The following is a 16,043-nucleotide window of genomic DNA, read 5'->3' on the forward strand; positions in this document are numbered from 1 at the left end:
ACGTGATATCGTCAAGTTTTGAGTGTAGTAAATGAGAAATTAATAGCAAGCTAGACGAAATCAAACTGGGAAATTCCAAGTTCACTGGTAAAGTGACATACGACACAAAAAGTGTAGAGAGGCAAACGAAACTACGTATTGTTAGGTCCTTTATGTATCTTAATCAATGATGGTTATTTGTTCTTTTAGTATAATAGAATTACAAGTAAACGAAGATGTATTTGATTTTCTATTAGCATAGTTAAGTTTTCCAACAAAGTAATAAATGGAGCCATTTCTACTCTTACTTATTCAATAGCACATTCAGTGACACTGTATTCCATCATAGGGACTCTGGCTCAGCTCTTTCTTTACCTTCTCTGTTGTCATCAGTTGCTTTGAGTGCTATCTGTACTTAAGAGATGGTTATGATGGATGTGCTGCAAATATTTGTATTGGAGAGCTATCAAGTATAAACAACTTGATAAAAGCTAGAATTTTCAAAAATGATTATAAAATTAATAGAAACTCGATGTTCAAAACCTGGACACATAGTTACAGAGAAGAAAAGATTAACCAATTATTATCTTACCTCTGAGAGATAACCTTTGTTGATATTTTGTCATGTAACCTAGAGGGTTTTCAATACATTAATATACTTTCTTTAAAAAATAGAATCTTTTAGAAACTTATTACTTATACTCATTTGTCATAATACTAGCATGCTGATAGATAGATCTAGGTTTTATGACTAATGAATATATATTATATTTTCTTCTGAATATTTCCTACTGTTCTGGTGCTTATCTGTTGTTTTAAAAAATGTTTAAAATTCCTTACCTAGTTTTTATATATTTAATATACTGTTTTCTAAAAGTATTTTATCTGATACACACACACATGCGCGCGCGCACACACACACACACACACACACACTCTCCCTCTTTCTCTCTCTCTCTCTCTCTCTCTCTCTCCAGAAGAGGCATCAGGTCTCAGAGTTACACGTGGTTGGGAACCACCTGATAGGAGTGCTGGGAACCGAATTCAGGTCTTAGAAGAGCATCAGGTGCTTCTAACTGCAGAGCCTCTCCCTCGCCCCTTAATGTACTGTCTTTAATTGTGCTAGTTACAGCCTAGCCTCTTTTCCCAAATTTCTTGAATTGGAATTATATCTGACTATAATGGAAAGTTTAAAAAACAAAACAAAACCAGTGGCTTAAACACATAACACTTTCTTTTCTTTCTTTCTTTTATTTGCATGCCTATGAGATCCGAAGCCTAGCAACCAGGAGTTACTATTGAAAATCACAGTTATTAGAAATGTAGAATTTAACATTCCTGTCTGCAGCTCTTTGCTTATAGTGTTCATGTCCAGCTCATGTTGCTGCTGTAGCTGTAGCCATCAACAGCCTCTTCTCAGAGGAGGAGGAGGAAGGAGGGATGGCGATGTCTTCACTCGGTCACTTCTTTAAGAAACCACCTTGAGCATAATTATACAGTACTTCTGACATCTCATTGGCTAGAACTTAGTAATATGGACTTTTGACAGGAAATGCTAGCTAATAAGAGCTTTGTCACTTGGACTCAAGTCAGGATTCTGTTACTAGGTAAGAAAGGAAGAATGCTTATTGGCAATTCAGTCAGTTGAAACAATTTTTGGCTGCAAGTTACAGAACTGAATTTCCTATTTAAACAGTAGGCGATGGATTCTTATCTTGATCACAGTGGTTTAAACAGCTTTAGTGCTCAGCCATTCAGTACAGTTCATTCTGAGCTCTTTCTGATTTGTGAAGCTTTCCCTGCCTCCCTTTCCGTCCTCACCACTGAACTTTGTGCGTCCTGCCAGTTTGTGATGTGGGTAAATCAGAAAGTCAGTCTATGCTGTGCACTCTGACTTTTCTCCAAAGGCAGAGCTGTCTGTCCGTGTGGCTCCCAGTGCCAATAGTCACATTTAAATTTTATTCTGATTCACTTATTATTGCGTGAGTGTATAATGAATGTGCATGGATGAGGATGGAGATACATATCATGGCTCACTTTTGGACGTCAGAAGACTACAATTGGACATCAGTTCTGTCCCGCCATTGCAGGATCCAGGGATTGAACGAAGGGCATCAGGTTTGGCAGCAGGTGATTTTACACTGAGTCATCTGGTTGGCCCAGTAACCCTGTCTTTGAACTTAAAATTAGGGGAGAGATTGAGGCAAAGGATTTCTCATTTTGAAATTATCAATGCAAGAAACTTTGTCAGCACAGAGAGGAAGCAAGTTCTGCTGGGGCAGCGCGTCCCTTGCTGTCCCGTGGTAGAACAGTGACAGTTGCTGGTCAGTGTTAGGTGGAGATGCATTATACCGTTTCCTCACACGGGCGTCAGGTGCTCGTCATCAAAAGGCAAATGTTTAATGGTTAGAATCACTGCTCAGAATCATCACCAGTGGCAGGGTTCTCAACTGATTTACTTCTAAAATATGCCTTATGCGGGTTACTGTGACGAAGTGGGAGACACAAAAGGCCAATATGGTGCAGGTAGAATCATTTAACTTTGAGTTAAAGTTCTTTAGTATGTGGAAGAGCATTAGATGGCCCCATGCCAAGTTTTAACAGGGATAAAATTATTTCTATCATAGATTACAGTAGTGTTTATCTGTGGTGGGGATAGGGGGAGAGTGTGTTCTTTAAAGGCAAGCTGCTTTAAAAAACAGTGATAGTTTTGTGAAAAGGATCTAAATACATGTATGTTCTTAAAACTTTGCAGTTTACATGATGTATTTGCTTCCTTGCTTTTTGTGTAGAGTCTCATAGAACCCAGGATGCTCTGCTGGATGGTTGTTTATTTATACCAGGTCTATTTCAAACTTGTTATTCTTTTGCCTCAGCTTCTTAAGTGCTAGATGGCATGCAGTACCACCTCCAGCATGTGTGTGTGTGTGTGTGTGTGTGTGTGTTTGTGTGTGTGTGCACATTACATATACATATTTTTAATAGGAGCTGAATGAAGACATAAGCCTTCCTGAAGGTGTGGGAAAACGTGGATAACATGGCTGGAGATACCATTCAGCATTTCTAAGGCCCTAGGCTGGAGCCCTAGCACTAGGATTGGGGTGGGTAAAGGAGAAAAGAAAGAAAAGGCAGTAGGGAAGTAAGCCAGGCATGGTTAGTGGACTTCGGAAAACTTTGATCTACTGTATCAAATGAGGTTTAACTCTGGTAAGTAGAAGGTCCCAAGGGATCTAGATGCTGCTTAATTATTGGCCTTTTTGGTCTACTTCAAGAGTACCTCTTTCTGGCAGCTGTCTTGAAGCTAGTAGTAGAAAACACCAAGGGCAGTGTTCTGTTCAGCTTCTGGGACTTCCACTGCTTTGTTTGCACCATTGTGTTTCTAGGATTCGTGTTTTCAGTGGTGTCTTAGGACATTGGGCTAGGCATGACAGGGGCAGAAGCTCACAGTCTCCATCTGTTAAAGAAGGAGCCAGGGTAATAAGCTGTTGCCATGTATTAAATGTATTAAGGGCCAATGTAATAGGATCATTGTGGAAAGGACCAAATGAGTCCTCAACTTTTATTGTCTGTACTGATACCAGATAAGCCCAAATAGGAACCACCAAACTCCTTACAATTTTTATTTTTTCAGCAAACACCCCATAGTTCTGATCTACAGTCAGGGCCTCAAATTTACATTAATATATGACTTAGAATTAATAGTAGAAGTGTTTTATGCTATTGAAAATGGACGCTAACATTTTATATCCTGCTGATTTCAATATTTGGAAGAGTGACACCCACCACCTGTCAGATGCTGTCTGGTGGCTGCACTTGCCTAGGCTTGACTTGGAACTGCCTTTACAGGAAACACCGAGGTTGGTGGTCTAGCTAGTGTACTTTATAAGCAGTATGACTGACACCGGCCCACTTGAGGGACACAGTGACATTACAGGAGAGGCAGCTTGGATGTGTTTGGGTTTGAGCTGTAATATTTCCTTTTGTTTATCTTCAAAGGTAGTGTAGAGAGAAGCAGTAGAGGAGGAAAGACGACATTGCTGAAGGCAGAAGAGTATTGATTAGACTGAGGGGCAGTAAGTACTGTGGTACTTTTCAGTAGGCTTAACAGTAGCACAGTGCCAGATCATTTTGTAATCACCTACAGAATGAAGGTTAGGGACACGAGTGAATTGCAAGGGTGTGCAGCCTACTTCTCAACCTCCTCATGATGTGAGAAGAGCTGTCTTTGTAAAGCTGTCTTGTGTGGTGAACATGTCTCCTGCCTTCGTCCACAGTTGATATGGTCTCACTGTCCATTCTGTACTTTGTGTCTCCTCAGAACAGCTGCTACATACCCCTCAACTCAGTAACTCAGTCTGGTCAGTGTACAGATTGCAGTCTTTGCTCTCCTAAATATTGACTGGAATTCTGGCCACCATGAAATTTATATAATGGCCCCAGTGCAGTGGTTTTGTGCAAATAACACCTGCTGGTTTACTCTGCACTTTACAGTAGCTTCTCTCCTTTTCACTTAAAAAATATTTGATTTTATGTGTATGTGTATGTTGCTGAGTGTACATACATGTACCACATGTGTGCAAGAACTTTGGGGATTGGAAGAATCATTGGATCATGTGGAACTGGAGTTATAAATGGTGGTAAACTGCCATATGGGTGCTGGGAACTGAACCTGGGTCCTTTGCAAGACCTGTAAGTGCTCTTAACTGCTGAGCCATCTCTACAGCCAACCTCTCCTCTCAGTTGTATCCCAAATGAAGAAATCGCAGTCTCCCTGTGTACAGCGCATGGAGTTGTCAATCTTCTCGCCTACTTCCTTCTGAAGTGGGACTTGCTCACTCATATCCATTGATCTATTTCCCATGTTTCCTGTAGTATATTCATTAAAAGTAGATATGTCATTGAAACTGTCATTCTCCAAAGCTTCCCCTCTAAGGAGCTCTTAATATGTATCCATGATGCTTATGAATAATAACCATAAAACAGATACTCACCCTACACCACTTGGACCCTCCCTGGAATGGCTTTGATACACTGGGAGAACACAAGCCTAGGGAACTGACGTCTCCCTACCATCAACTCTTGCTCATCTCTCCTCTCTCTCTGCTTTCTTTGCTCCTAAGACTGTGGTAGCCAGTAGGGTAAATAAGACCTGTCCTGAGGTACACTGTCTGGGATCACTATTTCAAGTGCTGTTGGACTTGTTTCAGCTTTTCATGTTTGTGTATACAGTGCAGTAACTTGAGGTGTAAATGTTGACCTGTGAACTGGTCTTTCCAACTGTAAGCTCCTCCTTACTTGCAGCATCCATTAAGAGAGGTAAGAGTTGCACTGGCACCTGCTACCTTAGATTCCAGCCAAGTACTACTTCCTGTTAAGAGTCTGGATGAGACTGAGGGACTAGAATGGAAGAGGAAAGAATATCAGGCAGCTCTCCAATTTTTTAAGTACCAATATTAGGTTCTCATGAGTCTTATATTGGGGCTTGAGGCATTGCACATATCTTCTGTATATATGGTCTCATGCAAGAATGCAAAATGAATATAATTTAGTCCCTTCACTCACACACACACACACACACACACACACACACACACACACTATAAAGCCACAGAGAAAGATGGTGGTGGTGGAAGAGGGGGAAGTGTAAAGTGTGAAGTGCTCAAGACACCAGTGAGAAAGTTCTATTTCAGACTCCTGTGGAACTACAGGAAGGTGTTGTCAACTGGTTTCAATTGGCAGAGGTTGGGACACAGGGTTAATTCAGGTGAAGAAAACTGGTGTGAGTGGTGAGTTATATAGAAAATTCTGATGTGTTTGGATATGTAACAGTCAATACTAAGTTGTAGGAAACAAGAACACTGAGTTAAGGTGTAAAAAAAGAGACTTACATTGAAGGTCTAGAAAATTCACTGGGAGGAAAATGAGGTTTTTAGAATTTTTTTTTTCCCAGAATTGAACATCGGAAAGTCAGAGATGGGGTCAGATCCCCTGTAGTGAGTTATGGATGATTGTGAGCTACCATGTGGCTTCTGGGAACTGAACCCAGGTCCTCTGAAAAAGCAACATGTACTTTTAACTGCTGTCACCTCACCGGCTCCCTCACAGTATTTAAGTAGGCTGAAGCAGAAGTCTTGTGGAAGTTCATGGGAGTAATCGAGGTGAATAATATTAGAGCCTAAACTCATACCACAGAAAGACTAGGAGTGCATGTCTTGAAACCTTGTAGAGCAATTCTCACTATCTTGGGAGCCAGTAGCTACTGAGGTACACAGGGGAAAGACATGATGCCTGGGACTATCTATCTGTGTTTGCAAAAAGAATTATACCACAGCTACCTTCTGCTCTCACCTTGATGATATTTCATTAGAAATTAACAGCTGCTGAGGAGTGTACTAATAATGAACCAAGAGGCATTTTATGGAATAAAGTTTTCTGAGACCTTCAGCTAGGCCCCCAAGTATCCCTGAAGTTAGACAATTGTCTGTGGCACAGAAGTACAAACCCAGGCGTGGAATGGGAAACAGCTGTTCTTTGTTAAAAGGCATCACTGGTTATACTTTTCCTCAGGCTCAGCCACCGTAGGCCCAGTAAGAGTCCCTATATCTTTGACTGAGTGAGGCATGGACTGTTAGTCTGCTGGGAAATTCCCCCATACTTGCAGCTCAGAATCCTAATGCATATGCACAGTTTGTCAGCTTTGGGCTGCTAGGGCAGAGCTGTTGATACTCAAACAAAGCTGTTAGCTTGCCCAAGTCCATAGTGTTCCACTTCTCCTCTGGGAAAGATTTCCTAATCTTTGGTGACACCACAGAAGCACCTCAGGTCAGGAACAAATAGATAAACATTGAGGCAGCTCTAAGCAAGCACTAGAATGCTGACTCTTCCACTTTGTAGCTGTGTGATTTTTGCCAAGTCACCTAACCTCTCTGGTGCTTTAGAAAAGCATAGTTGTTGTTGTCATGTGATTAATATGAAAGAACAACTGCATGCCATCTATTTTGACTACTTACTGTACCTCATAAGATCTTAGATGTTTGTTTCCTAAGGACTAGGGGACCCAGCCCCAAGTCCTGTCACTTATTTACTTTGTTTTTTATTGGATCTGAACTTCAAGACACGAAGCACCCCTAAGATGTGTTGTTACAAGAAGTCCTGACTGGCTTGCAGGAGCGTGAAAAGTGAGCAGTCTGTGAGAAAGGTTCTGGGGAGTGACTGCTGAAGCTGCAGCGGGTATCGTTCCTCACCACAGCAGCTCCATAAACTACAGGAGAGGAAGGCTGCATCTGCCGTATTTTCTCCCAAGAAACAGTCATCGAGTGGTGTGCCTCCTGTAATACATTATCATCCACCCACCACACTCACGGTGTTTATTTCAGTTCTCCAGACCTTTGGCTTGTGTTTCAGGATAAGCCCCGTGCACAGAGCTCTCTCACTGTGTCGTTTCTATTAACAATAAGTCAAGGAGAAATGGAATGCTCTTTGAAACCAGGTTACTTTAGCATTCACATAGTTTATAAAGAGGCAGAGATTTGGGGAAAAGGAAGCAAATATTTTGACTAATGTGGTTAAACAGTCTTTTTCGTTGACAAATTAAGATTATCAGATGTATTTTGCCACTGGCTCGGTTACTTCATAAAGTACTCTTTCTCGTGGTCATGGCATAGAATGTTAAATTTCCCAAGGAGGGCCCACAGACATCAGGATGGTAAAAGCTAATGTTAGAGACAAGGGGTGAAAGACCCTCGAAAGCTGTGTTTATAGGATTTCATTTTTGGTGGATGCTTTCAGCCCAGGTTTTAAGGACAGATGGGAAGAGCAGAGTTAACAGGACTATTGGAGGCACTTGGGGAAAGATGGCTACTGCCTCTTAAGGCTCTTATGGTGCAGTCCAAGCTTTGAAAAATGTGGTCTTTTAAATGCTGTGTTTCAATTGTGAGCATTCTTAGTTGAATTTACTGAGGGAGCTTGAGTGGGGCAAATCCTTTCATTGCTTATGTGGAGTTTGCACAGAGGTGGGCCACTGGAAGCTGTGTTTTGGCACCAGGAGTGTTTGCAAAGAACTCTTTTATTTGTTCTGTTGGCTCTGGTAGAGATTGACTCCAAGGCCTTGTCCCTGTTAAGCAAGCTCTCAGCTACATCCCCAGTGCAGGAAGGACCATCAGAAGATACACAGCTATGGATGGGAATGGAAGTGTGGGATGTGTACTTCATTCTGAGAAGCATTTGTACTTGGCCTGTGAGATTAATGTGCAATAAATGGCCAGAAGGTAGCCTGTGCCCATGTTTAATTTGGTGCTGTAGTTACTTATTTATGGGTTTCCTTCAAGGGAGAAGCGGGGCCATTGGGTGTTTAAAGAGTGTCAGTTAGGCTCCATGGTGAGGCACTGAGATGATGTAACATTGACGCTGGTTACTTGGGGAGGTTTGGGAGCAAGAGGGGAAATATTTTGAAAGGGTTTCATAGAAGAGAGAGTAAAACTGTCTTCTTCTATTTTTCTGGTTTGTATGCTAATCCCCAGTGGGGAAAGACTGATATTTTAAAAACAGAAATTGGTGTACAGTAGTTTTTTCTTTTTATTTATTCTTCCCTTATGGATCCTATCCTGAATACTTGCTGTTACACCCTCCCTCCACTCTCTCAGTTCACCACCACCACCACCACCACCACCACCACCACCACCACCACTCCTCTGGATCCACTGCTCCTCATTCCCCTTCAGAAAAGAGCAGGCCTCTTAGTGATACCAACTAAACGTGGCATAACAGGATTCATAAGACTAGACCCAAGCCCTCGTATCAAGGCTGGACAAGGCAACCCTGGAGGAAAAGCATCCCAAGAGCAGTCAAGAGTGTCTCACAAAACCCCAAACCTACACAAGTACAGCATGTATGCAGTGGACCCAGCACAGACCCAGGCAGGCTCCATGATTCTTGATTTGTCTATTTCTAGCTATGTGTGTTGGCATCTGAAGTACACATGATATGTCTGAACATGGTTATGTTGCACATGAGTTGCAACTGCCTGTGGAAGCCAGAGGTGTGAGATCTCTTCTGGAGGTGAAGTCATGGCTGGTTGGGAGCTGCCCAGTGAGTGCTAGGGATTGAACTCAGGTGCTTTGCAAGGTCAGCCAAGCTTTTATCTTTGATAACATCTCTCCAACCAATTAAGATTGGTTTTGGCAAACAACAATTCATGAATTGGGCAGTTGCCCACCAGAAAGGGTTCAGAAGTTCCACTGAGGAAATGCAAAAGAGGAGATTTTATTGGACCAGCATAGAAGTAAAGCCATGGGAAAATTTTTTTCATCACATATACTGTTATTGTTGTCTACTTCTGCTTCATTGAGCTTAAATGTTTGCTTTCCATTAACTTAGGCATTCATAAAATATAGCTCAAGTTTTGCTAATTTTTACAAAGTAAGCAAATTATAAGTCACTTATCACTTAATAAAGCACCATGTTGGCTTTGTCTGCTTAGATTCTTTAGGCTATGATGCCATTTTAGATGTCATTTAAAAGGTTGATGGTATGGATTAAGATGTTGGGACACCACATTAGAAGCCTCAGAGGGCATGTGGTACAGACACTAGGCTTGAAGGACATGATGAGTGACGGCCTACACCCCATGGTAAACTTGAGGCTTGACTGAGAATCCAGCATCATTACCATTTACCGAGGAAGAAGTTATTTATCATCTGCACCGTTGGGGTTTCTGAATTGTTTTATTTCACCCATCTGTGTAACATATGTCTGCTGTGGACCAGAGGTCATGTAGAGTCACATTTTTTCATGCTGCATGCATTTTAAGTGTATAAAGCCTTAGAAGAAAGCAAGGCTCTTATAGTAGAATTTCAGACATTACTTTGAATTTTAGAGTTCCTAAGGATGTTTTCCCTGTGTCCCTAAAATCAAGGTAAATATAGCAGATTAAAGAAGAGGGAGAGGATATTGTGTTTGGCAACTAGAACTTGATAGTGAACGAATGAACTCAAGCCCAGGGAAGTAGGATGCTTACAGAGTGATCAGAGAGAACAAAGGAAATTCTTTGGTTTTTTTTTCCTTCTCGATATCTATTTTATTTTAATGTGTATAAGTGTTTTGTTTGTTTGTACATATACCTCATATGTCCCCAGTGCCCTCAATGGTCAGTAGAGGGTCCAGATCCCCTGGAACTAGGGTTACAGATAGTTGAACTATCATCTGTGTGCATAGAACTCTCTGGAAGAACAGCCAGGGCTCTTAATAGCCGAACCATTTCTCCAGCTCCTGCATTCTTATTTTTGAGAGAGGGACTCACTGTATATTACAGCATGGCTTTGATCTTGAGATTGTATTGTCTTGGCCTTCTGATTATAGACATGTATTATTTGACTGGAAATAGACCTTTTTAAAGGAGAAATTATAAAAGTTGCTTTATCAATTTAAAAGCTAATTGAAACTAAATTATAAGTAGAAGCATTTAAAAGGAAGACATGGAAAGACTTTTTAAAAAAATCAGTTATAGAATCCAGCTGCTTGAAAGACTAAACCTGGTGGACCCAAGAGGCGGGGTCCTGTGCTCCATGACAGGGAAACACAACTTCTGTGCCATAGTCCTGAGGAAATGGGAGGAAAAGTGGAGAAAGAACACAAAAGAATTCATAGTCTTTCTTGCTCACTTTCCCCCCACTTAAATGCTCTACTTAATAATTTCTTCAGGGAAACTTTTCTTTAAATGTGTGCTTTTAGGCCTTTATTTGAAATCCAGGATCCCAAACCCTCTTTGTCTGGAGTATGCTGTTGTGGATTTCTGTGAAGATAACAGGCTGACTTGCCTCCTGAAAGCATTCTTCCTTGACAGACTGGTTTGCTCTGCTCTGTGTAAACAGTCCTGCCTGCTGACTAGTAGCCTGTATTTATGAGGCCCTCAGAAAACACTGCAAGCTGCAGAGTGACCGTGAATAGCAAACTTAATTTGGCTTAATGTGTTTTGGCTTGCTTGACCTCACCAGAATAAAAATGTGCCTACTTAAATTATTGTATTGGAAGTTTAAAAAAAAATCTAGACATTCTTAATTCACTGGAAGAATCTTGGGACCGCTTTAGCAGATGTTAAGTCCCTGTTTAATGTCATGTCGTCTTGAGAAATGTTTAGCATAGAGTTTTAATCACAGATAAGGTTACTGTGGATTCTGAATTTTAACTTTGAATTACTATTTTTTTCTCTTGTTACTTTTTTTTTTCTAGACAACTGGCTGGTAACGACCTTTCTTTTATCCATCCAAAAGCCTTGTCTGGGCTGAAAGAACTCAAAGTCCTGTAAGTAATGCAGTTTTAGATCGAGCGCCACAGCTGGCTGTGTGTTTGCTTTCCGCATAGTCAATGTGCTTGCAGCTAGGTTAAGCACAGTGTCTTTTAGTTGAGGATTAAAAGATTTAAGGCATGGCCAATGGGTAGGGGAACAGGCTAGAGGTTGCTCTAGGCAAACTTGGGTCTAGATAACGAAGGATAAAAATTCTAAATACTAAGTATTCTGAACTCCAAGGCATCACAGACTCGCCATGCTACTAACGTACTGACTCAAAACCATTTTTAAGCTATATTGGTGGAGTTTCATTTCTACTTTCTTTATAGCTACAAGGGTTTTTAATTAGCCAACCCTAAAGGGAGAGAGCTTTGTAAGTGCTTTACATGTTAAAAGCATTTTAGAGCTGAAGAAATTGAAGCGAGGTGAATCACATTCATGATTTATAAAGATAATCAGAGATCAGAAGAGAAATTCCTGGCCATGCAGGAGCTTGGAGGGTGACAGACTGAAGATCATGTGGGCTGACAGCCACTGTTTCACCTACTTTTGTCACTACTGCTCTGGACGAAGTCACAAGGCCTCTAGTTCAGTGTATTTAGGTAGTCCTGTTACTTCTATTCTGTGGTTATGATTCATGTCAAATAGTCATTAACATGACAAGACTGCCTTTAGGTAAAAATGGGAAAGATTTTGTTTTTCATAGAGATGCTCGTCTCTGTTCTTCCGGTCTCAGCTCTCCCAGGCCTGAGACTTGATGATGTCTATACTCAGCCTGCAGGCACTGAGACTGCTGCTCCTTAAGGCCCAGTGTCTGCTCTCCTTGCTTGCAAACTGACTGCCTGTTGCTATCTAATGCCCAGGTTTCTTTTTGGCTCTGCTTTCTTCCAATTTGAGTAGGCATTAGAAATTCCAATGGGTTTGTTGCTGAGACACCCCAGTAAATTTGTTACAAATCCTAGTGAATCTTAGCCTAGGGAAAGAAACAAGCCCTGGAAATGTGGATCACCTCACAGCTCCATTATAGATGGCCTGGAATAGCAGCGTAAATATCATCTCTGAGTTTACAGTAAATGCTTCTTAACATTTTGCAGTTTTCTTGCCTTCGATGTTTTCTACCCCGCCCACTCCAGTTTTGATATTTTTTTTAGGGAAATAAATTGCTCCATATTCTTATATGGGAAAAAATTGTAACAATTGCTTATTAACCACTAACCAAAATTTTCCTTCTAGAACACTCCAGAATAATCAGTTGAGAACAGTGCCCAGTGAAGCCATTCACGGACTGAGTGCTTTGCAGTCTTTGTAAGTAGCCTTTGTCTTCCACACTCTGGGTCATTGGGAGGCCACTCTGGCTGCTAAATGAATAAGGAAAGGAAAGCCCAAGGCCAGAGGAGATTATCCTCTTCCCTGGGATGAAAATGGGGATGGCCAATCGCTGTTATCAAAATATCTTTGTAAGGCAGAAGGTGGTCCTTCAGTGTACTTTCTTTCTTGACTCAGAGGCTGGGGGTCTTCTGTGAGTGCGGGGTGCACTAGTGTCAATACGTACATGGCTGCTGGTCACAGCTCTTTGAGACCAGAGTTAGAGATGTACAGATCTGATGTCTTGTGTCCTAACAGCCATAGATGTGATCCGGGTTTAGGCAGCAGTGATTGGTATGAATTGAGTTTAATGCCTTACCTGTGGTCAGAATCCATATAGGGGATAACTTGGCTGTCTGAGCCTGAGCTGCCTCTTTTCCCAGGTTGGCTTTTTTTTTTTTTTTTTTTAAAGATAAAACTTGTTTTATGTGGCATAATCAGAGTTTTAATTTTGGATTTTTTTCACGTAATTAACTCTAAATGCTTTTCCAAATAGCACTTTGTTTTTTTACAGTCTTTATACACAAAGAGCTTGGCTTTATATGAATTCTAAACGCTTTTCTTGCATTGGAGTTCATGATAGGTAATGAGCAAATGACAGCAGAGAGAATTTTAAGTAACTTGCCGAACAGCACACAGCTAGTAAAGGCACAGCAGGGATTCAAAACCAGACAAACCTGTTCCTGAATTCTAACTAATCTGAGTTTCTTAGCAGAATTCTAGTAGTGAGTGTAAAGTGAGTGTTAGAGCAAAAACATACTAATAAATCACTTGCTGTAAAAGGTAAACATTAACTCATACCTGTCACAAACGCAATATCCAGGGTGTTAGCTGTTCAGTTTTTAGTTCAAATAGAAGTTAAGATTGTGTGTATTAAGCAGTTCACTTTGCAAGAGTGGCAAGCTATGGAATATCAGGATTTGTTGCTCACTAGAGTGAACTTGGCTTTTAAAATGACTCAGTTAGAATGAGTTGCTTTTACAAAAATATTTGGCTGAGTCTTTCTCCTCCTGCATCTAAGGATGCAGAGCCGTTTGACTCCTCTAGATGTGAACTCATTGAACATCATAAATAGGACCTGTTTTCTTTTGGTACTTTACAATTAATTGGTTTGACTTTAAGACCTTCACATTGAATCATTATTTTCATAGACTTAGTGATCAAAGGACCAATTATTTTGCCTAGTTCCAAGGCAAAAAAGAGAAGACTGAAATCTCATTTTCAACTTCAGGACAGAAAAATTACCAAGAAAATTTCAATAGATTGTTTCTAATTTGTGGCCAACAAGTATCTTTGAAGTGCATGTGGTATTTGTTAGTAAAATGGGTGAGTTGAAGTGGTGTTGGTACAAAAATTGGAGACTGCTCCCTCAAAAACAGTGAGTTAAGCAAAGCTCAGTGTGCACCCATCACTCAGTGCATGAGGTGCTTGGATTAACTCATATTATTATGAGAATAGAAAGGCCACGTAAAACACTCAATCTTGTCTGTCATCTGTTTCTGTCTGTCTGTCTATCTGTGTGTGTGTGTGTGTGTGTGTGTGTGTGTGTGTGTGTGTGTGTGTGTGAAGTTCTGATCTACTTTAATATGAAACAAACTATAGAAGGAGCTCTGTATCAAGTGTGTTGCATTTAAGAAAGAAGTGTTCTGGGGTTTGTTAGCATAGTGGGTGTTATATGGTCAAATGAGCTATCATTGAAATTCTACCCTGGTGTAAAACACCCTTATCAGCACTTGAGTCAGTTTTCAAATCTGATCTTCAGACCCAAGTTATGTTAAAGATTTCCTTGTGGTTTCACCACAGACCTGAAAAGGAACAAAGTTCATTAGGCGTTAAAATTGACCAGGAGGAGTTTGAGATAAGTGAATACTTGATGGTGACTGTAAAGTCAGAGTGAATTCTAGGTATTAATAAAAAGATAATTTAATGACCCTTCATAAATTCATAAGTAGAATATTAAAATGGCCAACAGAATTAGCTCTAAGGTAGCTTTTTTATATCAAATTTATATTGAATATTATATTAAATATTAACCTCAAAGATTAAATAAATATCCCTAATTTCTTCAATACTTTAAAGTTCAACTGTAATATTTACCCTATTGTAAAATTAGAAAAGAGAGCTTTTGATTACATAGATTATTTGTTTACTGATCACAAATTTTTCACACTAGGACAGTTATGGAACGTGTGGGCCCACAAACTGTGCCCCAAGCCAGATTCAGCCAACCGTCATTAATAATCCAATTAGAAGAGTCCAATTAATAGTAGGAAGCAGAAAAGGAGTTTTATTTAATGTAGCTTCATTGGGAAGAGGAAAAGAGAGGTCCACTGAGCCTACAAGTCCCATTTTTAGGACCCTGAAGTGAGATTAAAGTTTAAACGGAGGCCACAGACATGATCATCTAAACAGTCCCAGTCAGGATGTGGTTCTGCCTGCCATTGACCCTTATTTATGTGCTTTGGTTAGAGCTTACAAGGTGGTCAGATAAGCTGTTAGACCTGTGTACAATCTGCCAGGCCTCTAACCGAACTACGTGTAACATTTAGTCACTATAATTTTATTTAAGGCAAGAAATTTAAGATGTGAGTTTTAGTACTAAAATGCATTCTTCACAATTGATAATATACATTTTCAAGATGAAATGTGGTCAACATATTGCTAATCACTTAGAAAGGGAATTTTTTTTAGCAAGTAATATATACAAACTCTATGGAGTGTTGCTAGTAGAACATGTTGGAAAAGCTCTCATAACCATTCCGTGATACTATGCTGCTTCACATCTTGTATAGCAGTCCATTGCACTACTTCTTGGTCTGTTAGGATGACTGTTAATAGTGTAGGCCACTAGGACAGCCCCGTTTTTCTCTTTCGGTGGTAGTGTTAGGGACTGAACTCAGTTTTTCAAGTATTCATCTAATGGTTTACTACCAAGTTATACAAAGCAACATATAAAGATTTTCCTTAAAGCGTTGATCTCAATATAAGTCTTTACACTTACAGGTGTCACTAACGCCCACATGAGTGGAGTATAAAGTTTAAACTCTCGAGTCCTTTTTACAGCAGTCTACAAATCTGAGTCCATGAGTCCTTTTTGTTTATTTAATTTTGTATTCCAAGGTCCAATTTTCTATAGGTCTTCTGTTTGCACTCTCATTTGTTTGCACCTTTCTAATTTTAGAAAAGCATTTAGCAGAACCCACATCTCTGTCTGTCCTCCTGGATTACTCCTTCACATAGAAGATAATTTCATTGTTTTCTCAGTTTAGACTTACTTGCTTGATGGAATATGGCAATTCATAGGCATATGTGTCACTAGTACTAAATTCACATTTAAAAGGAATAGGTAGCTTAGTATGGTCTTTCTCCTATTTAATAAAACACTTTCAGAGGAGACTTGATTTTGGTAGAGTTT

At 40.2% G+C, this 16,043-nt stretch overlaps 1 protein-coding gene across 2 annotated transcripts in view; it reads left to right on the plus strand.

Annotated features, from left to right (window-relative positions):
• Positions 1-16,043, plus strand: part of Lgr4 (leucine-rich repeat-containing G protein-coupled receptor 4) — a 102,617-nt gene that overhangs the window by 59,985 nt on the left and 26,589 nt on the right. For both annotated transcript variants that reach the window (NM_173328.2, XM_039104411.2), the window contains exons 3-4: positions 11,206-11,277; positions 12,497-12,568. In NM_173328.2, the coding sequence (NP_775450.2) occupies positions 11,206-11,277; positions 12,497-12,568 (144 nt within the window). The remainder of the gene's footprint in view (positions 1-11,205; positions 11,278-12,496; positions 12,569-16,043) is intronic.

The sequence above is a fragment of the Rattus norvegicus genome, chromosome 3, assembly GCF_036323735.1.
Source record: "Rattus norvegicus strain BN/NHsdMcwi chromosome 3, GRCr8, whole genome shotgun sequence".
Lineage (NCBI taxonomy): Eukaryota > Metazoa > Chordata > Mammalia > Rodentia > Muridae > Rattus > Rattus norvegicus.